Source organism: Exserohilum turcica (genome assembly GCF_000359705.1).
Source record: "Exserohilum turcica Et28A unplaced genomic scaffold SETTUscaffold_12, whole genome shotgun sequence".
Taxonomy (NCBI): domain Eukaryota; kingdom Fungi; phylum Ascomycota; class Dothideomycetes; order Pleosporales; family Pleosporaceae; genus Exserohilum; species Exserohilum turcicum.
Window position 1 is genome coordinate 1,609,850 of NW_007359937.1, and position 24,989 is coordinate 1,634,838.

General features: G+C 54.6%; 10 protein-coding genes across 10 annotated transcripts; 5 read left to right on the forward strand and 5 right to left on the reverse strand.

The window, feature by feature from the left end:
- The first annotated feature begins 1,206 nt into the window (after positions 1–1,206).
- SETTUDRAFT_167654 (uncharacterized protein) lies at positions 1,207–3,894 on the forward strand. The gene is made up of 4 exons (XM_008024631.1): positions 1,207–1,475; positions 1,548–2,097; positions 2,163–3,439; positions 3,497–3,894. Exons 2-4 carry the CDS (start codon positions 1,596–1,598, stop codon positions 3,542–3,544), a joined length of 1,827 nt encoding a protein of 608 aa, XP_008022822.1. The 5' UTR covers positions 1,207–1,475; positions 1,548–1,595; the 3' UTR covers positions 3,545–3,894.
- Positions 3,895–4,166: 272 nt separating this feature from the next.
- Positions 4,167–6,130, forward strand: SETTUDRAFT_37586 (uncharacterized protein; the record flags this gene model as incomplete). The annotated part of the gene is made up of 6 exons (XM_008024299.1): positions 4,167–5,039; positions 5,086–5,165; positions 5,206–5,288; positions 5,332–5,401; positions 5,460–5,486; positions 5,518–6,130. 6 exons carry the CDS (start codon positions 4,167–4,169, stop codon positions 6,128–6,130), a joined length of 1,746 nt encoding a protein of 581 aa, XP_008022490.1.
- An 878-nt stretch (positions 6,131–7,008) lies between these two features.
- On the forward strand, positions 7,009–8,990 carry SETTUDRAFT_167655 (uncharacterized protein). The gene is made up of 3 exons (XM_008024632.1): positions 7,009–7,409; positions 7,469–8,546; positions 8,645–8,990. The coding sequence occupies exons 1-3, from the start codon at positions 7,234–7,236 to the stop codon at positions 8,864–8,866; spliced, it is 1,476 nt and encodes a 491-aa protein (XP_008022823.1). The 5' UTR covers positions 7,009–7,233; the 3' UTR covers positions 8,867–8,990.
- A 936-nt stretch (positions 8,991–9,926) lies between these two features.
- Positions 9,927–11,090, reverse strand: SETTUDRAFT_127488 (uncharacterized protein). Its single transcript, XM_008024633.1, has 3 exons — positions 10,888–11,090; positions 10,779–10,834; positions 9,927–10,718 (listed from the first exon to the last, which is right to left on the reverse strand). The coding sequence occupies exons 1-3, from the start codon at positions 11,056–11,058 to the stop codon at positions 10,019–10,021; spliced, it is 927 nt and encodes a 308-aa protein (XP_008022824.1). The 5' UTR covers positions 11,059–11,090; the 3' UTR covers positions 9,927–10,018.
- Positions 11,091–12,462: 1,372 nt separating this feature from the next.
- On the forward strand, positions 12,463–13,290 carry SETTUDRAFT_26270 (uncharacterized protein; the record flags this gene model as incomplete). The annotated part of the gene is made up of 1 exon (XM_008024244.1): positions 12,463–13,290. The coding sequence occupies one exon, from the start codon at positions 12,463–12,465 to the stop codon at positions 13,288–13,290; it is 828 nt and encodes a 275-aa protein (XP_008022435.1).
- A 2,017-nt stretch (positions 13,291–15,307) lies between these two features.
- On the forward strand, positions 15,308–17,154 carry SETTUDRAFT_147240 (uncharacterized protein; the record flags this gene model as incomplete). The annotated part of the gene is made up of 6 exons (XM_008024634.1): positions 15,308–15,389; positions 15,439–15,580; positions 15,637–15,915; positions 15,964–16,080; positions 16,134–16,458; positions 16,507–17,154. The coding sequence occupies 6 exons, from the start codon at positions 15,308–15,310 to the stop codon at positions 17,089–17,091; spliced, it is 1,530 nt and encodes a 509-aa protein (XP_008022825.1). The 3' UTR covers positions 17,092–17,154.
- Positions 17,155–17,766: 612 nt separating this feature from the next.
- SETTUDRAFT_167657 (uncharacterized protein) lies at positions 17,767–18,936 on the reverse strand. The gene is made up of 2 exons (XM_008024635.1): positions 18,671–18,936; positions 17,767–18,584 (listed from the first exon to the last, which is right to left on the reverse strand). The coding sequence occupies exons 1-2, from the start codon at positions 18,831–18,833 to the stop codon at positions 17,941–17,943; spliced, it is 807 nt and encodes a 268-aa protein (XP_008022826.1). The 5' UTR covers positions 18,834–18,936; the 3' UTR covers positions 17,767–17,940.
- Positions 18,937–19,187: 251 nt separating this feature from the next.
- SETTUDRAFT_167659 (uncharacterized protein) lies at positions 19,188–20,814 on the reverse strand (the record flags this gene model as incomplete). The annotated part of the gene is made up of 4 exons (XM_008024636.1): positions 19,188–19,834; positions 19,884–20,134; positions 20,189–20,373; positions 20,433–20,814. 4 exons carry the CDS (start codon positions 20,809–20,811, stop codon positions 19,381–19,383), a joined length of 1,269 nt encoding a protein of 422 aa, XP_008022827.1. The 3' UTR covers positions 19,188–19,380.
- A 476-nt stretch (positions 20,815–21,290) lies between these two features.
- Positions 21,291–22,306, reverse strand: SETTUDRAFT_159499 (glycoside hydrolase family 61 protein; the record flags this gene model as incomplete). Its single annotated transcript, XM_008024637.1, has 5 exons — positions 21,291–21,384; positions 21,444–21,642; positions 21,753–22,008; positions 22,081–22,178; positions 22,243–22,306. The coding sequence occupies 5 exons, from the start codon at positions 22,304–22,306 to the stop codon at positions 21,291–21,293; spliced, it is 711 nt and encodes a 236-aa protein (XP_008022828.1).
- A 591-nt stretch (positions 22,307–22,897) lies between these two features.
- Positions 22,898–24,971, reverse strand: SETTUDRAFT_167660 (uncharacterized protein). The gene is made up of 3 exons (XM_008024638.1): positions 24,853–24,971; positions 24,669–24,804; positions 22,898–24,593 (listed from the first exon to the last, which is right to left on the reverse strand). Exons 1-3 carry the CDS (start codon positions 24,904–24,906, stop codon positions 23,062–23,064), a joined length of 1,722 nt encoding a protein of 573 aa, XP_008022829.1. The 5' UTR covers positions 24,907–24,971; the 3' UTR covers positions 22,898–23,061.
- Positions 24,972–24,989: the final 18 nt, after the last annotated feature.

Sequence of the window (24,989 nt, forward strand, 5' to 3'; positions counted from 1 at the left end):
GCAGGGCGCCATGGGGGCGTGTGGGCGTGTGGGCCAGCGGGTGTTGAGCATGCGTGGCGAGTTTGCAGCAGTGGTTATTATTGCCTGGCTGTGGCAGGGCCAACCTAGAAGGCGTCAGCACAGTCAGCAGCGGGTGGGATGGGTTAGGATGCAGGCCGTTATGCCTTTGTGGCGCGGACAAGCTTCAGCCGGCGGCTGTCAGGTTGTGCGCAGTCGCAGTCGCGGTCGCGGTGGCAGTGGCAGTGGCAGTGGCAGGCCTCATGGGGGGCGGGCGCCGGGGAGAGCATGTGCACACGTGTTCCCGCGATTCACCCAGCACGGGCGGCCATTGGAGGGCGAGTGGCGGGAGCGCCAAAATAGGCAACGGACGGGCCGTATGGGAGCGGCAGGGCAGACGGCAGCTCCTGCAATAACAGAATACGACGTCTCCAGGCGCTCTTTGGGCGAGCATGGCCCCGAAGGAACAACGGCCCCCCTGGCACACACACACGACTGCACGACTGCACGACGTCGACACGGGCGGCGCATGAACAAGGTCGCCGGAACATTTCCTTTTGTTTCCCGCAGCGTTTGATGGGGCGCTGCGTGCGCGCCCGCCCAATCACGGCTGCAGGCGAGGCGCAGTGGACGTTACAGACGACGGCGAGTCGTCTTCTCATTTCGCGAGCAGCGAGTGCGATGCTGGCGGGCGTGACAGCGGAACCTGCCGTGTGTGCTTGCGCGCTCTCTCTTGCTGTCTCTCTCTTGCTGTCTCTCTCTTGCTGTCTCTCTCTTGCTGTCTCTCTCTTGCTGAGGCGCAGGGCGACTGCAATGGCGGCTGGGGTTGCGTTTGGGGCGCGCGCGCGAAACAGTGAGCAGCCGACTGTCTCCAGGCACGCCACAGCCACGGCCCCGGGAGCGCTGGACGACGGCTGCGGGCTCAGGCTGGCCGGGCACTGGCACAGGCACAGGCACAGGCACTGGCATCAGCAGCATTGGCATCAGCATCCAGAAAGACAGCGTGGCTCCACCGGCGCTCGCATCAGGTGTAACAGCTGAAGACTAGCGCTGGGCCAGTGGTGCCGCTGCTTCAGTTGCGCGCAGGGCCGCCTGATTGGCTGCGCGCTAGCGAATCAACGCCTTTTCGAGACCTTGACAAGAGATGGCCTACTCTTGCTAAGACCGCCCGACTCTCCTTCTTCACCCCGACCTCGACCTGGCTGTGAGCTTCTCTCCGCTTGTCTATCGCCGTCTTGCGGTTCCTTTCCTTCGTTGTCTTGCTTGATATACATACATATTACCCCCCGCCCGCCAACCCGCCCGCTTCTTGCTGCCCTGCCTGCCCTGCCTGCCCTGCCCTGCCCTGCCCTGCTGCATCCACCAGCCCGTCGGCGAATCTGTCGCTCCCCTGACACTTCGCACCTCGAGCTCTCTCCTTTGAGGCACAGCTGGCACTGCAGGAGACACTCGTGTGCACGCATTACTTCGATCCCACTGTCGGTCCCCTCAACCGCCCCCCCGGTCAGCCAGCCAGCCAGCCCTACTCGCCCTACTGACTTGCCCGCCAGAATTCCAATCCCACCCACCCGCCGCCGCCCACGACGCCTGCCGCCGCCATGTCTGCCAGCCACATCGCCGCCAACAGGAACAGCACCCCCGAGGGCTCCAGCTCCCTGCGCCCGCCCCAGGCCCGCTCCTCGCTCGGTGCCAACCACCATCTCCGCGCTTCAGCTGATCTGGGTGGTTTCCCCTCGCCGCTGGCCAATCGTGGCATTCGCCCCGCCTCGGAAATCTACTTTGGCCGCACCAACACGCAGTCGGGCAACCCCGACGAGATGGAGCGCGCTGCCCAGCAATGGCTGGCCGACATTGACCAGTACGAGACGACGCTCGAGGAAATGGCCACCGCCACCCTCGACCAGGACTTCAAGGACGAGCTGAGCGCCATCGAGCAGTGGTTCCGTGTCCTGAGCGAGGCCGAGCGCACCGCTGCCCTCTATGCCCTGCTGCAGCAGACAACCCAGGTCCAGATCAGGTTCTTTATCCAGGTGCTCCAGCAAATGTCCAAAAATGTGCCCATGTCCGGGGTGCTCTCTCCCGCCAACTTTGGCGAGAAGGGTGAGAATCCCCGACTTTTTATCTTGTTTTGCCAAATGCCAGTTTTGGTCCTGACAACCCACTAGATCCAATGACGCAGAAATTGAGCGACGCCATGAGCAAGCTCAACACGGGCGAAAACCGCAATTCCATGGGCCTCGGCCGTCCCCCGCCATCGCCTGGTGCTGGAAAACGCAACTCGGGCCTGGAAACGTCCACCATCAACCGCATGTTCCCAGACGCAGCAGCTGCCATTGCCAAGCAAAAAGCTGAGTTTACCGATGTGGTTGGCGTTGCCCCCGCGTCCAACCGCAATAGCACCGTCGGTGACCGCAGTTCGCTCGCCGCCCCAACCATTTCCACACCCGAGGACAGCAACAAGAGGGATGCTCCGCCGGCATCGCCCTGGAACGAAAACCGTCCAAAGTCGTCTGGGCAGCAGCAGCAGCAGCAGCAACAGCCCATGGGCCAATTCTCGCAGCCCCCTCCCTCCGCTGGTCTTCGATCGCCGCGCCTTCCCCTTCAGAACGACGGCAACAGTGTGCAAACTACGACACTAAACACGCTCGAGGCAAACTCGGCCAACATGCCGCTCCTTTCGCCTTCGTACCAGCCAGGTGGCAGCTGGGCGTCGCAACTTAGCACGCCCATGGTCGCCAACTTCAACCAGTCGAGCAACCAGGCCGATATGGTCGCCAATGCCACGGCCATGAAGCTGGCCGCACTCTCAACGGTCAACAACCGTATTCAGCTCGACGATGTGCGCAAGTTCCGTCGCGCTCGCTCCTCGGACAACGGGCCCATGTCGCCTGGTATGCCTCAAATGGGTAATGGTAACATTCTCATGACAAACGAGATGGGCCAGGTATTAACTCCACAACAAGCTGCTGCTCTTCAGGCGCAGCAATTGGCGGCGATGAACGGTCGCCGATCTCGCCCAAGCTCGCCTGGCTTCGCAATGCAGGGCCAGGCCATGGGGGCCATGGGCAGCTTCACTTCTCCCCAGGCCAACGGTTTCCTGGCTGCGGATTACGGGGGCGCAATGATGAACAACGGCATGGGCTCTCTCAACCTTGCTCAATTCGGCCTGGGTAGCGGCAGCAATGACGGACATGGCTTCCTTGGCGACAACATTGATCGCGGCCGATCTCCCCGAGGCCGCCGCGGCAGCTCCAAGCCGCCGGAGGACCCCACCGACCCTGGTCTGCTTTCGGACATTCCCAACTGGCTTCGGAGTCTCCGGCTGCACAAGTACACGGATAATCTCAAGGACCTCAAGTGGCAGGAGCTTATTGAGCTCGACGACGAGGGCCTGGAGAAGCGCGGAGTCAATGCGCTCGGTGCGCGTAGGAAGATGCTGAAGGTAAGCAGTCGGTCCGAACACATTTCAGCACGCGTCATCGCTAACCAAACATGATAGGTTTTCGAGCAGGTGAAAGAAGCTCAGGAACAGGGCAAGCTGCGATAGACCCGCAGTTCGCCCCTCTGGACTCCCATGCGTGAACGAGTTCGCCCAAATTATAGATATACGATGGAAAAGCAACAACTTCCAGCTGGTACGGACGTGTATACTACGCCGTCAGGTCTGGAACACATACGATTACATGCTTTGTGCGCGGAGACCCGACTTGGACGTTGCTATGTTGGCCCGTCGTATGTTGAAGACTGCCTACACTGATTTCTTTCTTTTTTTTTCTTTTTTTTTCTTTTTTTTTTGCGCATGTATTACTGTGGTTATTTCTAGTGTATGGTTAGGGTAGAATGGGCCGAAAACTGGCAAAATTAATGATGCGACTTGTATGGTATAGGCATCCAAGGGATTGATAGCAACTTGTCTGAATGCGTCGTTACACTGGTGACGTTGGTGTACAGGGAGCGGCCCCCAACCTCCAGCCCGGCTGTTACCGGTTCTTTACCATTGCCTCTACACTCAAACCCCCCTTTGACTTGACATGAGCTCCGCCTCGTGCTAGAGTACGAGCGAGTGCTTGCAAGCTCGCAATACCATCGCATGAAAAGGCCAAACATCGCACCCGCTCCATCCACACATTGATGACCTGAGCGTATTCCCCCATACGTATCGCCGCCCTATGGATCAGCCGCCGGACGCCAAACGCATCGAGCGCGTTGTCCTAGCATGTGTCCAATGCCGGACTAGACACGTCAAGTGCGGCGCTGAGCAGCCCGTGTGCAACAGATGCAGGCGTGATGGAAAGGAGTGCGTTTACCAAAAGTCGAGAAGAGGAGGCCTAGACAAAGCGGCTCTGGCACGGCGACGGCTACGGTTGCAGGAAGAAGCCTGTAGTGTGCACCACGGCAAAGCCGCTTCTCAGGGCAGCACCGCTTCCGAGCAGCGTTCATCTCCAGACTTGTCCGACGCCCACTCGTCTCTGGATGTCTTGCAAAACCATGTGACGTTCCAAATCGACAAAGATCGCCTTCTGGAGCTGTACTTTGACAACTTCTGGCCTCCCTTTCCTGTTGTCCTACCGCTTAGTCGCCTACAGACTAGGCGCCTAGAGGGGAGCCATGGCATGACGGTGCTGCTGTCTGTCTTGCATTGGATCGGCTCAATGTACGCTCCATGGGTGCTATCGGATCCCTACTACGAGGCAGCTGTCAAGGCAGTTGACCCTCTGACCCTCGCACATACTCCATTCAACGTTCAAGCCCTGATGATGTTTGCCCTCGGGCAGTTCCACTGCAACCTCAAAGGCGAAGCCCGCAAGACGCTAAGCGTAGCCACTACCATCGCATTGGCGCTTGGTATGAACGAAAGAGCTTTTGCTCAAGCATATAGTGGAGGCGACCCCGTGCTGGCAGAATCCTGGAGGAGAACCTACTACATGCTTTGTCTTGTGGACCAGCACTTTGCTGTTGTCACCAATACGCCCTTTTACCCACTGCTGTCTGTGCCCAACAACGTCGATTTGCCCTGCGATGATGAGTATTATGAATCTGGGGTACGTCAAATGAGCACCCCGAGTATTCAAATAGTAACATGATTAGCAAATCCCCCCTGTGGCAACATGGGCCGAATACCAGCTCCGCGAGTTTGCAGAAGTCGAGGTGGTGTACTCTTCGCTCACGTATGTTTACGACGTCTCCATGATTATCGCTTAACTACAGTAAGCAACGTCGCCAGCCCAACGCTGCTAATTTACGTGGTACTGACTCCAACAGTCATGAATACATTCATCGCGACGTCTCTAGTAACTGAGACTATGATTGAAAACTGCGACACCAAACTCGCAGTCTGGTCATCATTGCTACCAGCCTGCAAGAAAGACCCAGTCAGTCTCAATGGCCAGGTTGATGAGATGATGTACGTGAGGAAAGTTGGTCTGTATGTTTAGAATGCCGCTAACACTCTTGTTGCGCAGGTTTATGGCCCACGTGTGTGTCGCCATGTAAGTACTCCCTGCAAATTTTTTTCGACAGCCCATTGAGTTCTTACAGCGTCATGTCGACAATCCATCGGCCATTCTCATCACTAGCCTACTGTCCAGGGGAGTTGTCTACGCGAGCCTTCATGGCGCCCTCCCCTTTTACCCTTGTGCCAAAGGCTGGCCGCAACGCACACACGGCTCGCGTGCTAAAAGCCACGGAAATCCAAACCAGACTGCTTGCAATCCCTTGTGCTTTGGAAAAGCACAACGTGTTCGTCATGTGTGTGACGGCACAGCTTGCTGCCGTACAGATAGCTGCATGCACCTTTCTGCTCGACGGCCAAGCGCTCTCCATAGCACGAGATCGCGTCCGTCTCAGCATCGGCGTTTTGAAGACCATGGGGGCGATCTGGCCTCTGGGGAAGGAGATGGCAAGAGAAGTTCAGGCTATCGCGCGGTCAAGTCTGTCCAGTACCAGTACCACTATCCAGCAGCCCGCGTGCGTGGACGTGGATCCTCCCGCTGCCGAAGTTGAAATACCGCGGGATGATTTGATATGCCCTGTCGATCCTTCGGCTCAGATTGACATCTACGCTGGTCTTACGATGCCTGTGGATTGGGAGACGACGCCTTTTAGCTATACATGTCGGAACTCGGCCAGCTAGGCTTGATGCTGTTCATTGGGCGGAAGGTATAACGATATCAGTGAAATATAACCGACAGTAGCCAATAACACCTCTCCAAGTATAGAAAGTGCCTGCAGGACGAAATGCAGGCGTATACATCGAAGGCGAGCTGGCGCTGTGTAACGCGATTCCGGATCCGCGGCGCTCAAGCGTGATCAGCGCTCGAGTGCCGATCCGACTGTGGATAATGGAGGCGGGCGCAGTGCCTGTTTGGTTAGACAGGACAACTAGAGACAGATGGTAACTGGCCAAGTCATGCATTACGACGAGCTAATGCAAACAACATGTCAGTTGATAAAGACACCAGCCTCCTCGGTCACCAGAGTGGATGCAACACAGGCAAACCCCCATCTTTCTCTTGAGCATTGCCCCCCACTCCTTTGACAAAGAGAGCATTTGTGCCGGTGTACCGAAACTGTGCTATATGTCTTGTTCTATAGCCAATTTCCACGAACCTCATTGCTCCACAAGAGACATAGATGTAGTACGCCTATGGCAACGCTATACAGGTGCATAATTGACATGATAGCTTTAGCATCCCGAGCCACGCGCTAGGGCCAGACAGTCGCCTTTTTCCCGCTGAGACGATGCCCCAATCTTGGAAAATGGTCACAACCGCAGAAAAAGCCGTCCACCCTTGATTCGTTATCAGTTGCCCAGCTGCATATCTGTGCTGCGAGCAGGGTGGGCCGTCAACGTCATGCCGCAACGGGGCTAGCGCCTGTCTCTCTGTTGGTCCCAGCCCCGCTGCAGATCGGCTTTTCGTGCTAGAGTGGGTGTGGGCCTGGGGCAGAAAGTCGTTCAACGTCAAAAGCCGCCCGACTGATTTAAACCATGACCATCTCTCTCCCGCTCATGCCAAATACAAGCATAGCGACAAGATGACGCTGCCGGTTTTCGCTTGAATGCAGTAATACGACGCTTTTCTTTCTTTTCATGCTTGCTTCAGCCGCAACTCACGACAGCAAAAAACGACTTGGATTAAAGAAAAAAACAGACTTCGCCGGCTCGGCTTCGCGCCGACTCATTAACAGCAAGCCGACTATTCTCTGGGGGTTCCACACGACACGCCTGGCGACACAATGAGCGACGTCGAGAAACAGTATGATGTCGCGGCGGACGATGCTGTGGTGAGGGGCGAAATTGGCGAGCAGCTCGAGGGTGTGGATCCTGTCCTCGAGGCCAAGATTGTGCGCAAGCTGGATCTTTTCATCATCCCGGTGGTGATGCTGTTGTATCTGTTCAGCTTCCTGGATCGGTGAGTGGAGATTCGTGTCTTTGCCTTTGCACGACTTTGCCAGCACTAACCACAACCAGAGTCAACATTGGCAATGCGCGCCTGTACGGTCTTCAAGAGGATCTCAACATGAGCGACTCTCAGTTTCAGACTGCAGTGTCGATTCTCTTTGTTACCTACATTTTGTCAGAAGTCCCTTCAAATCTGGTCTTGAAGAAACTTACGCCCTCACGATGGATTGCTTTCATCACCCTAGCTTGGGGTATCATTGCAACCCTGACTGGTATCGTACAGAGCTACGGCGGTCTTATCGCGTGCCGTCTACTTCTCGGCGCAGTCGAGGGTGGACTGTTTCCGGGCATGGCAGTCTACCTCACCTTCTTCTACACCAAGCGCGAACTCGCCCTCCGCATCGGCTACCTCTTTGTCTCTGCAGCGCTTGCCGGAGCCTGTGGCGGTCTGCTCGCCTATGCAATCGGACATATGGACGGCACTGCCAACCAGCGTGGCTGGCGATGGATCATGATTATCGAAGGAATTCCCACTCTCATCCTCGGCATTGCGACCTGGTTCATTCTCCCCAACTCGCCTGAAACCGCCTACTTCTTCACCGCCGAAGAAAAGGCTTTCGCGGCCGCCCGTCTGAGGCGACAGACGGGATACACCAAGAGCGCAGCCGAATTCCACTGGGAAGATGTAAAGAAATGCTTCAAAGACTGGAAGGTCTGGACCTTTTGCTTTGCCCAGTTTGGTTCCGACACCATGCTATACGGATACTCGACGTTCCTGCCCACCATTATCCGCTCCATCAACACGACGGCCAGCAGCGCCATGATCCAGGTGCTAACCATTCCGTGCTACGCACTCGGCGCCATCACGTACCTCGTTGTCGCGCACTTTTCCGATCGCCAGCAGAAACGCGGTCTCTACGCCATCCTCCTCGGCATCGTCAGCATCATCGGCTACGCCATGCTCATCAGCCCCGCGAGCCACAAGGTGCACTACGCAGGCTGCTTCCTCGTCGCCATGGGCCTCTACGTCTGCGTCGGCCTCCCGCTCGCATGGCTCCCCACCAATCTGCCTCGCTACGGCAAACGCACCACGGGCACGGGCTTGCAGCTCAGCATTGGCAATTGCGCTGGCATCATGAGTGCTTTTGTACGTCATGTCTTTTCTTTTCCCCTCCCATCATCATACCCCGATTGCCCAAACTATGACGCATACGTACCACGAGTTACTGACTACCCTTGACACAGATCTACCCGACTGCCGATCGCCCCCGCTTCATCAAGGGCCACGGCATCACCATGGCCATGGTCGGCTTCTCCTGCCTGTGTTACTGCGTCTTGTGGTTCTACTTTAGCAGCGTCAATGCGAGCCGCGAGAGAGGCGCCCAAGATCATCGTGTCGAGGGTATGACCGACGACGACATAGCCGAGATGGGCGATGACAGCCCTCGATTCCGATATACAATCTGAGACGAATACATGGCTGCAATGTTATGTTTTGAGGTAAAAGTAATGGAAAGGATGGGTTGGCTTAAGATTTAGATTTTAGATGCGCAATCAATGTTGTGAATGAAGAGATATCTTCTATTATTTCTTGCATAAGTACTTATTTGAGTTTTGGCCTTTTCTTGTTCTTGTTCTTGTTCCATGGGTATTCTCGTGACTCTACAGTAGTCTAGCATCATCATCATTCCCATATATTTCTCTCTCCCCGGACAATGTGTAAAAGCCGCATCGCTCGCAGCATCATCAATCCACCGACGCCCGCCAAGTAGCCTCTCCCACGCTATGTACATGCTAGACCCAAGACTCATACTGGTATGATTGACAAGCCTTCTAAAAGGAAATCATACATCAATATCACTGTATTTCTCTTCCTCTACTCTACTCTACTCTACCTCGTCACACACACACACCCAAAAAAAAATAACACGCATCACACCACCCCCCTCTTCACTGCCCCCAACCACCATCATAATCCACAAACATGCCAATACACCTCCCGCACTACTTCCAAATTCACACGTACAAACTTCTCACATGACGAAAACCCCCCCCCCTGTTTCCATCTTGCACCCGCTGCGTTCCCAGGCGTCGTCGTCGTCGTCGTCGTCGTTGCAAAAAGCCGGTGTAATACTGAGTCTAAGACGCGTGAAGTATGATTGTGAGAAAGGGGCAGGCAGGGTAAGTTATGGTTTGAGTCTAGTTGCTGTGATGGTTGTGGAGAAAGAAGAAGAAGAAGAGGAACAGAATGTGAAGGGACCTTGCGGAGTCGGAGCCGCAGCAACAGCTTCTCTGTTGTGATGCAGCGAGGAAAAAACGAGTATAAAGGACGTAGAAATCGTCTTGGTTAATTTTTTGGTATGCAGAGATATTGTAAAAGGGGCGATTTGAAGGGCATTACACGTACTCTCATGGGGACTTACAGTACTTACGCGCCCCGCCTAGGCCTTGTGGTAGTCAGGTTCACGAGATGTGGAAGTGAAGACGACGATAGATGGGTAGCACGAATGGCTCAATGCAAAGCGGCAAACTTTTCAATGACTACTTTACAACCTTGCCATGAATTGTGCTCCAATCAGAGATTTTCCAAACCATGCAAGAAGGACTCATTCTTGCCTACTATGCTCCAGAAACAGCCTTGCTCTTCGGCACAATCTTGAGCGAAAAGTCCACGTGCGGAACTCCCTGGTGTATACTGCTTGTGCTCACAATATCAATATCGGCACACACATACTTTTCGACATTGTGCTCTGTCAGTCCACCGCTGACCTCGACTAGGAACTGCTTCCTGTCGCCTGTGCCACGGCCCCATTTATCCTTGAGGTCCTTTGCGGCAATCTGAACACCCTCGGGAGTAAAATTGTCGAGCATAACGATATCAGCGCCTGCAGCAATCGCCTCGTCTGCTTCCTCAAACGACTGGCATTCGACTTCGACCTTGATTGCAAAGCCGCCTGCAGCTTTGGCGGCTCTCACGGCATTGGTAATGCTTCCCGCTGCGACAATGTGGTTGTCCTTGAGCATCGTCATGGCGCTCAAGTCCACGCGATGCGCATCCACACCACCAACCAGCATGCCGTACTTCTCCACGAGCCGGAAGCCAGGCGTAGTTTTGCGGGTACCAGCGAGGATGTTGGGGTAACCGGCTCCACGCAACAGGGTCAGCAGTTTATTGCTCTTTGTGGCGATACCCGAGCAGCGAGCAAGCGTATTCAGGGCTACGCGCTCGCCGAGGAGAAGATGGCGAACAGGCCCGCGAACCGTAGCGCAATGTGTGATGGGCTTGAAAGATGCGCCTTCTTGGATATGCCACTCCACGCTGCTGCCAATGTCAGTGTTCCGTAGCTTGCAAGTATGCAGCGGGCACGAAGAAACTCACGTGCAACCGAGTTGTCGGAACACTTCATCGAAGAAGGGCACGCCGGCCACTATGCCCTGCCCCGCATCAGCAAAGTCATGTCTACAACAAGAAAAAAACAGTTCCTCACTTCACTCTTCCCAAGCAGCTTGGCCTCTGACATTTCCTCTCCCACGACAAAGCCACCGTAGTCGAAGCTCGGGGTATCCTCCTCAAGCCATTCCGAGATGAACCTCTTGTACGTTTGGGGCAGCAGATGGGCTACTGCGCCGTGAGCTGGGGCGCCTTCGACCTTTGCCATGTTACCGTGCAGTCTGTGGTGTTTGTTGAAAGCGGGATTTTGGGTGAGTTGTGGTTTTGCTTGCTGTGGTTTGCAGGAGAAGCAGCGCGTCATAAGTAAGGCGATCGGAATCTCCGTCGGAACCAAGGTTATCGATAAGAGCCGCCACTAAGCGGCCGTGCTTCCGATTTGCTTCATGCGACGGATGACTCCGTTGTCGTGGTGTCGGATGGCATATGTATGCGTTGTTTTTGCCTTGAACTAATCAGCTTGGAAAGTATATTTATGTCGTTGCTTTGTTCAGAATCTGCTGCAAAAACACATCCATCTTCGCCTAGACTACGCCTATAACAACTAGCAGCAGCTCATCCGTAAGCCCTCATCCGATGACTCTAGGTCTTGTAACTGAACTTGCCCTCGGGTACGGTAGTCGGACTTTTGAGCATCATGATGCTGTGTGTATAAAATCAGTCATAGATGCAATGAGGAATCTGATTGAGTAGAGGCTTGACTAGGTGGCATAATGAAAGGCATTCACATAAACCGTTGATAGCTGCCTATTGCTATTACATCAGATCTATGTATACTATAAAATGTTCTGTAGGAACTCTCAATAACTGTTTTCTTTCTACTACCATACGATATAGGATATGCATCGTAACTAGGGATGTTAGCTGCAACAGCACATTGGCTTGACTGATAGGAAAGTAGCTGTGGTCATGCAACACAAGGATTGTCTCTCCTCGAATAAGGCAGACTCGTTCCAATCAAGATTACACCTACGCATAAGGCAGTAGCCAAGCCGAAGCATAACTTGGTATCCCGAGGTATTTTCGATGTCTCTCCTAGACCTACTCTTTGTACTCTGTGCGTATGCGTGGCATCATTTTGGCTGGATTGCAGTTGTTGTCGCCATCATATGCATTAACAGGAACTTGTTCCTCACATTCCATCATTACATCTCCATCCCGGTCGACCATAACACGCAGTCGCTTATCATAATAGTTGGTCTGCCTGCAGTGTGGACATGGTTCCTGCATGATGCGCCCTGTCTTAGTGAGCACACATCTACTATTATGCCTATGAGTAGTCGTAGATTCCAAATGGCCGCAGGAAAAGTAGGCGTAATGTACGGTGCACATTGTAGCAGCAGCTGTGTAAATGGATTCCTTTGGTGAATATATCGGAAGAAGTGACTGCTTTGTCGGTAGGTGATGATTTATAGTTGATGTTGTCTCAAATCCTGCTCACATCAGAGACAATGTTGTACCATACTTCGGCCTTTGTTTGTAACGAGCCATTTGTTGTGAAGAAACGGTGGAGACGTCGTACGGTCGAGGCAGGTATGTGAAGAGGCTCGCGCATTATTTGGCTAATTTCCAGAGCCCTCAAAGGGTCTTAAAACCGGGTTCAAAAAATAGCACCATGTGTTTCGATCTAGAAAACACATACAGCTGCGGCCATTCAACATATCACCAGTACAAGTGCGGAAAAGGATGCCGCTCTGCGAAAGAGTACGACATAGTAATACGTGTACCTTGTCAGCATTGCCATGAGCAAGAAGCGGCGAGCCTCGATCAAGAGTATGCGAAACTTAAGAGAGCTCGTGGCGCCGACGAACGAAGGATCCGAAGGCTGAGAGCGCGCATCCAGGAAATGAAAGAGGATAGGAGGAGGATACAAGCTCATGCACAACAGATAGTTGATGCAACAGGGCGGCGAGACGCCCGCAAGAGGGGCAATACAGCAGACTTAAGACAAGACGTTCAAGCCGAAAAACGCCAGAGCGGAGACATGGATGCTCAGCCGAATGTAGGGTCTGTGATATCAGAACTTGGCAAAGGCGTTGGGATAGAGTTTTCAGACGGCGAAGAAGGACGCTGCAAGGGCAAGGCCATGCTGAAGCGAGCAGCGGTTGATGGCCATGGGCTCCCCAACCAGGACTCGGACGATGCAGAGAGACTGGAAGAAATCGAGGCACAACTCAAGGCGTTGCTTATCAGGGGCCAGATGCTGATGGATGAGAGGAAGAGGATCAAGCGATTGGTGCAAGGGTGCGGGGAACATGATCCTGACGGAGCGGTGGCGGATAGATTCTTGGCAACCCCGGATGAATGCCCCGGAAGCAGCAGCTACACGCGTTCATGGCCTAGTGAAGACGATGCCGAAGACGGCGAAGGCTTGGCCGGGACAATGAAGCCGAGCAGCTTGATGCTGGGAGCACTTGGTATAGGAGAGAGTCACGGGACCTAGCAGCCGCAACCGAGGATAATGTGCAGCACAGGCCGCGGAGCCCTGGGTTGAACGAGTGCGAGTGCGAGTCCCAACTCCATGGTGACAGCTGTCAAGCCGTTTCAGCCGCCCAAGCCCATCAACCTGGTGTCATTGTCGGATCAAGAGTGTCGTGCTCATGACGCGCATCGGGTACCCGGGAGTCGGAATGGGAGTCGGGATCTTGCGCCAGGTGTGCTAGGGGCCGCGTCAATGCGCCGCGCTGAGTGTGAGCGTAGTCCAGGTTTCTTTTTGTCAAGTGTCTGGTGTCTTGTAAGCAGGTGCAAATATCCTGTTGCGAGGGACGCTGTAGTCGTAGATTGGACACGGCATGGGCCAATAAGCCCAAGTAAATAGTAAATCCGCCGAACAAAAAACTCGATTCGTCACACGGTCAGTTTCCCACACTGCTGCTCATCCTGTGGGCCTGGAGATGGCCTTGGCAAAAGAAAAAGGCTTCCAGCGCATTTGTTGAGCAGAATCTGTTTTTGGCCAGTCTCAAATTCGTTAGCCAAGTATGCTGGCCCACACGGTGCGATGGTGATGCAGGTGCTGAGGGCCGGTGATTACTGTATGTGCTGCTGGATATATTGAAGATTCCGAATGTTATATACGTGGTGCCATTGCTGACATGCTGACCGTGGTCGTATTCCAGTATGATGCCTGAGCGAGGGCGAGTGGTTTGTTACGGCGCTGTCCCTGCTTGAGGTAAGTACTTGAGGGCGAAGTCTTGGCAACTGCTTTTTCGAACCACTGCCCACCTTGGTCTCGCATACTTGGATATTACACGCCCTACACACTTCCATCCACCTTTAAGCGCCGAGCCCACCCGCCATGCACAGACTCTGATGCTGGTGGATTGCTGACGCAGGCTCATCAGAGAATTCACAACCACCCTGCTCCACAAGCAGACCGTGGTGGCCCAGACATGGTTGCCGCCCACTCAACACTGGCACTGGTGAGCTGATGCTGTAAGTAAGCTGATTCTTTCTTGGGCCATCTTTTCCGTCCAGCCTGGATTCTGCTGACTTCGGCGGATTTAGAAGACGAGGCATCGGGGGTTTTTGGCAGCCTGCAATCTATCTCTGTACGACGATAGGGCCGACTTAAATCAAGTCTCTCATCTGTGTTCTTTATCTTTGGCCCCGGCCTACGCGTCAATCCGCATAGGATGAGACGATGCAACATGCAATGCAACGGCGCAGGATTCTGGACGTGGTAGTGGAGGGCTCGCCTGAAGCCTGTTCCAAATGAGCCTGTGGGTAAACTCAGACGCCCACCGCACGTGCACCACGATGCCGCAGTGGCGTCTCCGCATCCCATTTCTTGTCCATCTTGGCACTCGACGTGCTCACGACTAAACAGAGGCCCTCCAGCTTCCAGCAGCCAGAAAACCACACACAAACCAAGGGCCAAAGGAAGACTGCAACTGCCGAACCCCCTCCAGATGACCAGTGACGCCCCAAAACGCCGTCCCGCTCTGCCAAGCACGGCGTTTCAACTCACCCACAACGAAGCCATGGCCCCCCGCCATGCCTCGCCAGCTCCATGAATCAATCCATGTCTGCCAAGAAGCGCCCCACCGCCCGCCAGCCAAAGAGAGGGTTATCAGCAACAATGCGGCCTTGTCTAAGGTTCTTGTATCGACTCGCCAAATTCACCGCTGGGCCCGCTCCCCGTTCCTTCGCGCCGCCAGCTCAAATGGGTCAAGGTTGCAGTGGAGCGGGCGTGCAACTAACCATGGTCATATTGCCTCCCTTCAAACGCACATAGCGAGGCAACTGCCGACTTTTTCTCCCTGGCTCTCGTCCTACGTCTCAATAACGCCTCTTTGACTTGGGCAACCCGTCGGAACCGGATCCTGCCATACGCTCTTATATGGGCTGCCGTCTTCCCCAGATTCCTTTCCCCAGACTCTCGGATACTGTGGGGCCACGCTTCGACGTCGACTTTTCCAGCTGCTGACTGCACACTTGGCCGCGACACCTGCCCTGACGACATGACGCAGCTAAACGGAACACCAGACGGTGTCATGGACGAACGCTCGCCTGCTGCCTTGGAGAAGGGAGACGGCGTCGTTTGTACGTCTTTTTTGTTTTTCCCCGTGGCCAACGACTGACGATTCTATAGACGACGAGGCCAACAGGAGCGATGGGTCCACAGAGGGCGAGTTCACGTGGACTCCCGAGGAGGAAGTCATGGTTCGCCGCAAGCTGGATCGCGTGATCGTGCCGCTCACAACATTTCTCTACTTGCTATGCTTCCTCGATCGGTATGTAGTGCGCTCATGACCAAGAACAAAAATCGTCAACTAACTTGCCCAAACAGAATCAACATTGGAAATGCACGTATCCAGGGCATGGGCAAAGACCTCAAACTCAACCAGGGTGTGCGCTTCAACTGGGTCACGTCCATCTTCTACATTGTCTACATGTTTGTCGAGATTCCCAGCAACATTCTCCTCAAGAAACTGGGGCCAAAGTACTACCTGCCTCTGCTTGTGTGCGGCTTCGGTTTCGTCTCGCTTTGCACGGCCTTTGTGCAAAACTTTGGCGGCTTGCTGGTTGCTCGAGCATTCCTCGGAATCTTTGAAGGTGGTGTCATGCCGTAAGTGCTTGCTCCATCTTTTCGTCAACGTCTACTAATGCAGTGTAGTGGTCTTGCTTTCTTCATCACGTGCTTCTACAAGCGCAATGAGCTTCTCTTCCGTGTCGGCATCTATGTCTCGGCCGCCTCCATGGCTGGTGCATTTGGTGGCCTGCTTGCTACTGCGTAGGTGTGATCAATGAAAGTCTCTTTGCATGCGAACTGACGTGTTACAACAGTCTCTCTCGTATCCCTCCATGGGGCGCCTCGTCCATGATCATCCACACATGGCGAAACATTTTCTTCTTCGAGGGCCTCGTCACCGTTATCATCGGCCTTTCCGCACCCTTTGTGATGCCCCGCAGCCCGGAAGAATGCTGGTTTCTGAACGAGCGCGAACGCATGATTGCTTCGCGGCGCCTCGTCCTCAAGAACGGTGCCGACGAGAACGAGAAGACGGAGCCTCACCACGTAAAGAGGGCCATGCTGAACATTACAAACTACTTTTGCGCCTTTGGATTCTTCTTCATCAACATTACTGTCCAGGGTATCTCGCTGTTCATGGTACGTTGCCATTTATCGTGAAACAGATCATTCACTGACATTCCCCAGCCAACTATTCTCGCCGATCTGGGCTGGACAGCGACCAAGGCGCAGCTCTACTCAGTTCCTCCCTACGTGTGTGCCTGTGTCATCGCCATCATGGTAGCTTTTGCCTCTGACAAGACGAACCGCCGCGGCATCTACCTCGCCATTTTCACAGTCCCCGCCATCGCCGGCTTCTGCATCATGCGCTGGGCAACGGACCCGCAAACCCGCTATGGCGGAATCTTCCTCATTACCATCGGTGCCTTCCCAGGCGGCCCCGGCTTCATGGCATGGGCCGCCAACAACGCCGCCGGACCCGCCATCCGCTCCGTCTCGACCGCCTACGTCGTCACGCTCGGCACCGCGGGCGGCATCCTCGCCACCTGGACCTACACCTCCAAAGACGCCCCTCGCTACCCCACGGGCCACACAATCAATCTCTGCGGCCAAATCTGCGTCTTCTTCCTCGCCATCTTCGGCATCTTCTACTGCAAATGGGAAAACAAGCAGCGTGATCTGGGTAGACGCGATCACCGTCTTGCTGGGAAATCCGCAGCGCAGATTCGCGATTTGGGCTATAGACACCCAGAGTTTAGATATATGCATTAGTTGCGTACTAAGGACATGCGAGATAGAAGATGAAAAGAACGAAGAGACGGATGAATGACACTCAACGCTCCCCCGTCAGATTCAGTATTTGGATTTCGCTGCTCGCACACTTTAGCGCTAATGGCATCATTTGGGGGGCGTTTGTCGCAATGGAAATGTTCAACCTTTTTTTCCATCATCGTAATGACTTGTCTTTTTTTTGGCTTTGGGCAAGTGAAATATGTGTGATGAGACGACTAGGACAGGACTTGGGGGAAACTTTTCCTCAATCTAGTGTTTCATATTCAGCTGATGTGATGTGATGTAATGTATACATTCAACGTGCCTATTTTTTTTAAACCCCCCCCCCCCCCGTAGCGCATGTGGACGGGCTAAGCCCAGGACTTATAGCGGTAAGTAGCGCGGCTTGCCTAGGGTTGCCTATTCCAAGTCAGGGTTGTTGCGTTAATGTTTATATTCAGCGTGGATATGGAGTAAGGAATTGAGTTTGTGTTTGGGCAGACTGGTTTGGAGAAAGGAATATCTGTGCTTTCTTTTCTTTCTCCATCTCTTTTTTTCCTGGGTACTGTAGAGTCCATGTTCTCTCTCTCTCTCGTTCGCTCTCTCGTTCGCTCTTTGGCACTGTACAATCAATATTTGCTTACTTTTCTTCACTGTACGATGCCGATTTACCCGATTGATTGATTGACTTGATTACTACCATGTTTGCTATATGCCATGTATCATACCTACACTGGCATACTGCCATACACATGCCATGACGCATTGATTCGTTGATTCATCATCCATCATTTCTTTACCTACCTCCCAACATATTACCCATCCACCTCCCGATATTTACCCACCCACCTACAAAGCAGCCGCCGCAAAAACAGCCGCAAAAACCGTCGTCCCAATCCCCACCCACACGCCCTTCCCAGACATCCTCAGCGCGACAGCCGCATTCCCATGCGCCCCACCACCACTTCCACTTCCACTTCCGCTTCCGCTTCCGCCCGTCGGACTAGGTCGTGGCGGTGGAAACGCACTCGTGGTAGGGGTCCCCGTAGTATTCTGGACGCGAATCCAATTCGAAGCGAGGGCCTCGGGCTCTGCTTTCGCGTCGAGCAAACCGGCATCGGTGAGGAAAGCCGAGAGATTGAATCCGACCCTGTTTTGCGCCAGAGCAGCGTACTGGGGCGGGATACTAAAGTTGCGGGGCTGGCGCAGCAGGATGAATGTGTATGCGTGCGGGATGTCGCCGACGGGGGGGCTGGGCTGGAGATAGGGCACGGGGTTCTGTGCTGGGATGACGAGTGGCGTGCCTGTCGTGTTGACTGAGAGCGGGTTTGCGCGCGACACGTTTGTGGCGAGCCAGTGGAGCAGCGGCACGCGCGTGTTGTTGCGCGGCACGTCGAGGTCCATCATTAGGAGGAGGCATTGCGCGGGGGCTTGCGAGAGGAGCTCCGTGTCCCACCAGACGGGCGAGGCAATAGTGGGTGCTTGGGCCGTGGCTGTGGTGGTTTGTTAGTGTTGCGTAGTGTGTGTGTGGTGACAGCGCGAGCCGTCAAACACCCGCGTGTACTATATATCAACGTACCACCTCGAGGAAGCTGTTCTCCCGGAGGCGCCACAGTATCGTTGCCATAAATGACCGTCAAGTTGGCTCCCGGCTTGAGTGGAAACCCCGGTGCAACCTCTGCGCGCGCAATACCCGCCAGCAAGACGGCCGCGGCACCGACCAATGTCTTGTTGCTCAACATGCCGTCTATCTATTCAGTCGCGTGTGTTTGGGGAGGGAATGGAAAGAGGGACGGATGGCCTGGAAGCAATTGGGCGGATGTGTAGGGACACACGGCCTTCTTATTACACTGGCGGGTCATGGCTCTCTCGTGTCGGCGACGCACTGGCAAGTCGTTACATGGGCTGATTGCTAGGCCCTCCCAGCAGCCGTGCGCTCATGACGTCTTGCAGTGCGCCGCCGCCATTTTTTACTTGTTGCTGCCTCAGCACGACAAATAGCCGAATCAATTGTTCCAAGTGCCGCGGCTGCTTGTCTGTTCCTAGTAATTGATAGTCTTCCCAGGGGCAAGTCTTGTGAAAAAGCAAATGCTCGTGTTGCAGGCAGTGTCGTATTTTGAGCAATCGCGCCGCTGGGGGCTAGCGTCGGCCAGCTGGCTGTCATGCCCCCCCAGCCCATGTGTGTACGACTGCGGTTTGGTCTAAAACTCTATCTTCTAAGAAGCCCTGCTTTCCGCCGTGCTAAGCAACAAGCATACAAACAAGCATGGCCGCTCAACATTTTCGAGCCTATGCTCTGGTAATCATGTGATCCCGCGCCGGGCCCACGCCAATCCATTTGACCTTGACGCCAACAAACTTCTCAATGTACTCGATATAACTCCTCGCCTGCACAGGCAGGTCGTACCAGTTGGTCAGGCCCGTCGTCGGCTTCTGCCATCCCGGCAGCGTGTCGTACTCGACCTCGACCTCGGCAAGCATCTCGGGGTTGGCGGGGAAACCGTCGAGCTTCTGGCCCTTGTACGAGTATGCGGTTGCAACCTTGAGTTCGGCAAAGTCGTCCAGGACATCCAGCTTGGTGAGGTTGATGGCTGTATAGTCGTTGCAGGCATGCGAGTGCTTGACGACGACAAGATCGAGCCAGCCGCAGCGTCGCTTGCGGCCGGTTGTCACACCGACCTCGTGGCCGACTTTCTGCAGTGTCTCGCCAACCTCGTTGAGCTGTTCGGTAGGGAATGGGCCACTGCTTAGGTCAGTTGTTGCGCATTTGCTACCACCGGCATGACACTCACGATCCGACACGAGTGGTGTAGGCCTTGACCACACCAATGACCTCGGTCAGCGACCGCCACCCAAGATTCAGGCCAGTCATGACGCCACCGAGGCCAGTGTTTGACGATGTGACAAAGGGATATGTGCCATGGTCAATGTCCAGCATAAGAGCGTTTGCGCCCTCTACCAAAATCTTTGCATTCTTCTCCTTGGCCGAAGCGAGGAGCGGGATCTGATCGACAACGTATGGAGCAAGCTTCTCGCGAAGACCCTGGGCGCATTGTCAGTCGAGCCGGCAGCGAGACGGGGCGGGGCGACAGCTAACCTTGTACCGGGCAATCTCCTCGTCGACGTCGTACTTGAGCAGGTCACCAAAGCGCTGCTGGAACCCGTGGGCCAATCGCCTGAGCTTTGCCTCGAAGATGGCCTCATCGAAGAGATCGCACATGCGGAGGCCACTCCGGGTCATCTTTGTGCTGTAGGTTGGGCCAATGCCCTTCTTGGTTGTGCCTAGGTCGCGTCATCAGCACGCTGTCCACCCCCCGCGCCAGCGTCGTTGGAGTCCTCACCAATCATTTCGCCGCCGAGCTCTACCTCTTCCAGACCATCGGCCAGCTGGTGCACGTCAAACACGACATGTGCGCGATCCGAGATGAATATCCGTCCGTCGGTGTGGAGGCCATGCTTCTCGAGGGCCTCGAGCTCCTTGAAGAAGCTGGGCACGTGGACGACGCAGCCGCTTCCAATGACGTTGATGCACGAGGGATTGACGAGGCCGCTGGGGAGAATGTGAAAGTCGTACGTGACGCCGTTGGCGACAATGGTGTGGCCGGCATTGTTACCGCCCTGGGCGCGGCAGCAGATTTGCGACTCGTGGGCGAGAATGTCGGCGAGCTTGCCCTTGCCTTCGTCGCCCCATTGGGCGCCGAGGACAACGGTAACGGGCATCGTGAGAAGACGGGGAGCGAGAGACGAGGAGGCGATGGGGCGGCGGGTGGGTTTTCAATCGCTGCCCATGGAGAAAGCGGACTTGGCCGAGTTAGTCACCACCACAACGGCTGGCGCGCAAAAAGATTTGCGGCGAGCCATGGCTGCCAACCGGCGCCGGGGGGGGGGAGGAGTAGGCGCGCGCAACGACTTGTAGGAGAGCGCCCGAGACGCGGTCCGACTGGATTCACCGCAGGCCTCTGGTTTAAGGTGCGGCAAGGCTTTGTCCAGAGTCGTTTTGCAAGACAATGCTCCTTCACTCTCCCTCTTCGTGCCCCGCCATGCCCCGCCATGCCGCCTACGATGCCGCCATTTCCCGCACGGGCCAGTGACGCACGGGTGTTTTCATCTGCCAATGGGATGGGATGTGTATGACATGTCACGTGTTTCATCCAAACGTATTGCACTACTCCAAACTGTCTGATTCTAATCGTTCAACCCTACCCCCGCCACACAGCTGGCCCCGGAGGCTGATAGTCCTGCGGATTCCCCGTGTACTTGTTCAAATCCACCAAAATTCCCGGATCAGTACTCCTACGCAGCGCAATCAGCCCACGATACTCGATATCAAAAAGCCTAACACGCTCACTTACTTGTACGCACCTGGCAGCGCTACTAACGGCCCTGGAGTCCCACTTCCACCAGCAGTAATCCTGACCTGGGAGCACGCGAGGTAGAATTGCGCCTTGTTGGGCTGCATGGCCATGTGCAGAGCAATGTGCTCGACACGCAGGAGGTAGTCGCCGGTGGGTGTTGCGGCGGGGATGGTGGTGTTTGGTGTGCGGTATTCATCTATGCATGCGTATTAACACATACCAATCCACTTCTATCTTCTTTTGACAAGTAGACAAGCAAACACACACAAAGACCTAAGCAAGATAGAAGAGACTGGGAAAACACACTCTGCCCCGGCCACGACATCTTTTTCTGCGCATCCACGCTCGGCATTGTCGTGCTAACTCTAAACCACACCGCCCCACTACCATCCCAGCTCTTCACATCACTGCCCGCAGGCACACGTGCAAGGTAGTACTGCGTGGGGCCTGGATGGTTAACCTGCTGTGTCGATATGTAATGGACTGTCGCGCCAGCAGGGACACTGACAATGTTGGCAGCTGTTTTGGATGTGTAGCAGCGGATATCGGCGACGGTGGGATTCTAATGGATTGGATTCAATGCGTGAGATTGGGAAGCCCGGGAATGGGAAGGGGGGGGGGATATGTTGCATACCTCAATCCCTTGTTTTGAATTCGCATTCTTCGTCTCGCGCGTGGCCCACCAATCCTTTTCCTCTGGCTTTCCATCGACAACGAGTCGAGGAAATGTATCTGTTCGTAGTTGCACGTTGTAAGCCTCTCATCACCATAGCAAAGTTGATGGTAAAAAACACACAGTGTGCGTGGGCTGCTGTAATAGCAACCGCTACTACTACTAGGAGATTGGGTAGTATGTGCATTGTTCGAGCGGCCAGTTTGATGAATCCTTGCGTCCTGGGTGCAATGCAAAAACAGAGGCGAAAAGAAAGGGTGGAAGATTCTCTCACATCCTCCTACTTACGACCTTGCTTATCTGCAATGCCTTACTTCACCCATCCACTCACTCACTACCTAAATGTACTTGCGGCAAATGAAAAAAAAGATGAAGTTGCATGCGAGTGTTGCACATGATTCATTAAAGAAATTTACCCAGCTTGGCGATTGTACGGGCTAAACAGGCTATAGGCCTATGAGATGGGGGGGAGCGAAGAATATTGCGAGCCATGAGGGCGTTGACCAGGAGACTTAATCAAGACTGTGCGACGTGTGCAGACGGGAGGGTGGTTGCTCGTTTATTTTGAAATTATGCGAGTGATCAGATGCATCGTGGGGCTGGGACGGCAAGTATTTATTGCTTGCATCAATCGAGATGAGAGGAGATCATACCGAGAGCCAAGGAGTATATCGTCTGGCGACACAGATCATGGTAGTAAATGATTAGCCCTCTCAATCACGACGATGCATGACGGTAAAAAGCCACGGTCAAGAGAGAGTGGCACGGAATCTAGGCATAATATCACTGCATAACCTTGAAATGACATTCATAATTCATAACTCTTCATCTATACTACGTTCAGAAACCTCTATCAATTAAATGCATAACGTAAAGCCCGTGTTTCAATGCAACTTGTAAACCTAGAATGAAAGAAACGAAACAGTCGTATCAAACATGACATCACGCAGCATTCGTCTTTGCAGCCGCAGCAGCAACGGCTTTGAGCGCAGCAGGGGCATCGTCCCACGGCATGACCAGCTCAACAAAACGCATCTTTTGTGTCTCGCCGCTAGAGAACTCTTCGTCGTGGAACAACTTCTCCAGGTCGTCCTTGGTCTCGACGCGATATGTCAGGACAGCGCCTTCAGGAGCACCAAAAACGGCGGGAATTTCCTTGTACTTCCACTCAGGAACGTCGTTGTATGCGTCTTCCCAGCCGTGGATTAGGCGCTCAATGGTGTAGCCCTTGTTGCAGATGACGAAGATGATGGGCGCGAGCTTGTTGCGGATCATGGTCGAGACTTCTTGGGCAGTCAGCTGGAAGGAGCCGTCGCCCGTAAAGAGAATGGTGCGCTTAATATTGAGTTCCTTTGCTGCGAGAGCGGCACCCTGGCATGAGCCCGTTGCGTAGCCAATGGAACCCCAGAGGACCTGTGAAATGGCCGTTACATTATCGGGGAAGCGCGTTTCCCAGATACCAAAGTTGGAAGTACCCGTCTCGGTGATGAGAACATCGTCCTTCCTGAGCCATTGGCCAAGCTTTGGCCAGAGCCAGGCGTGCGTGATGGCTGTGTCGGTCGACGTCGTCTCAGCGTGGGGCACTTCGTTGTTGGGCGTGGGACCAGACTCAATGTTCAGTTTGCCCATCCTGGCCGCAACCTTGGAAAGCACGCCGTTCATGCGCACATTAGGATACTCGGAGTAGCGCACCTTGCAGCCGTAGCTGTGAAAGTCGATGGTATTCAGCTGCGACATGCGAATGGTGAAGCCGGCTGTGTTGAAGTCGGATTTGATGGCGCCGATGCTGAGGACGAGATCAGACGACTCGACGCGTTCCCGAACACCAGCATTGGATCCGTTTCCTGCGTACACACCGCCATAGTTGGGGAGCGTCTCATCCACTGCGCCCTTTCCCATTGGCGCGACAAATGTGGGAATTCCGGACTTTTCCACGAGCTCATGCGTTTCCTTGAGGGCACGGTGGCGAATGGCGCATGCGTCGACCAGAATGACGGGGTTCTTGGCGGCATGGAGGTACTTGAGGATGACATCGACGACGTAGTCTTCGGCTTCTTGGTCGTTTGGTGGGAATTCCAGGTCAAGCGGAGTGTTGAGCCTGTCGCCGTCGACCTTTTTCGTCACCATGTCGCTCGGCAGCGAGATGTAGACGGGCCTCGACTTGAGATAGCACTCGCGGATGGCATTGTCAATCAGCACGGCCGCCTCGTGCTGGTGGTTGAGCATGGACACGGCACACGAAATCTCCTTGGACATGCGCGAAAAGACGGTAAAGTCGCCATTTCCGAGGGTATGGTGAAGCAGCGCTCCATTTTTCTGGGACACGGTCGAGGGGTAGCCGACAATGTGGACAATTGGCACGTATTCAGAGTAAGCACCAGCAATTGCATTGACAGCCGACAGCTCACCGACGCCAAAGGTGGTGACGAGAGCAGAGATGCCTTTTACTCGAGCATAGCCATCGGCAGCATATCCTGTGCAGCGTTAGTGGGCGGGTTGGCGGGTTGGCGGGTTGGCGGGCTCTGGCGCAGGCAGGCTGGTCGACGCACCAGCATTGAGTTCATTGCAGTTGCCGACCCATTTCAAGCCGACCTTTGGGATGTAGTCGAGGGCAACGAGGTTGTAATCGCCGGGCAGGCCGTGGACCGACTCGACGCCAACTTGTTTTAGTCGGCGAAAGAGGTACTGTTCCGGGTTTAGCTAGCGCCGTCATACGAGAAAGTGTGTACGCACCTCGGCGACATCAACGGGGTTCTTGATCTCCTGGGAGCGCAGGTCCTGTGCCATGATAGCAGCTGGCGATGCAATTGAGCGAGGGCGATGGGCTATTGGCAGAGTTGTAAAGGTGGTGGTGGTGGAGGAGGAGGTGG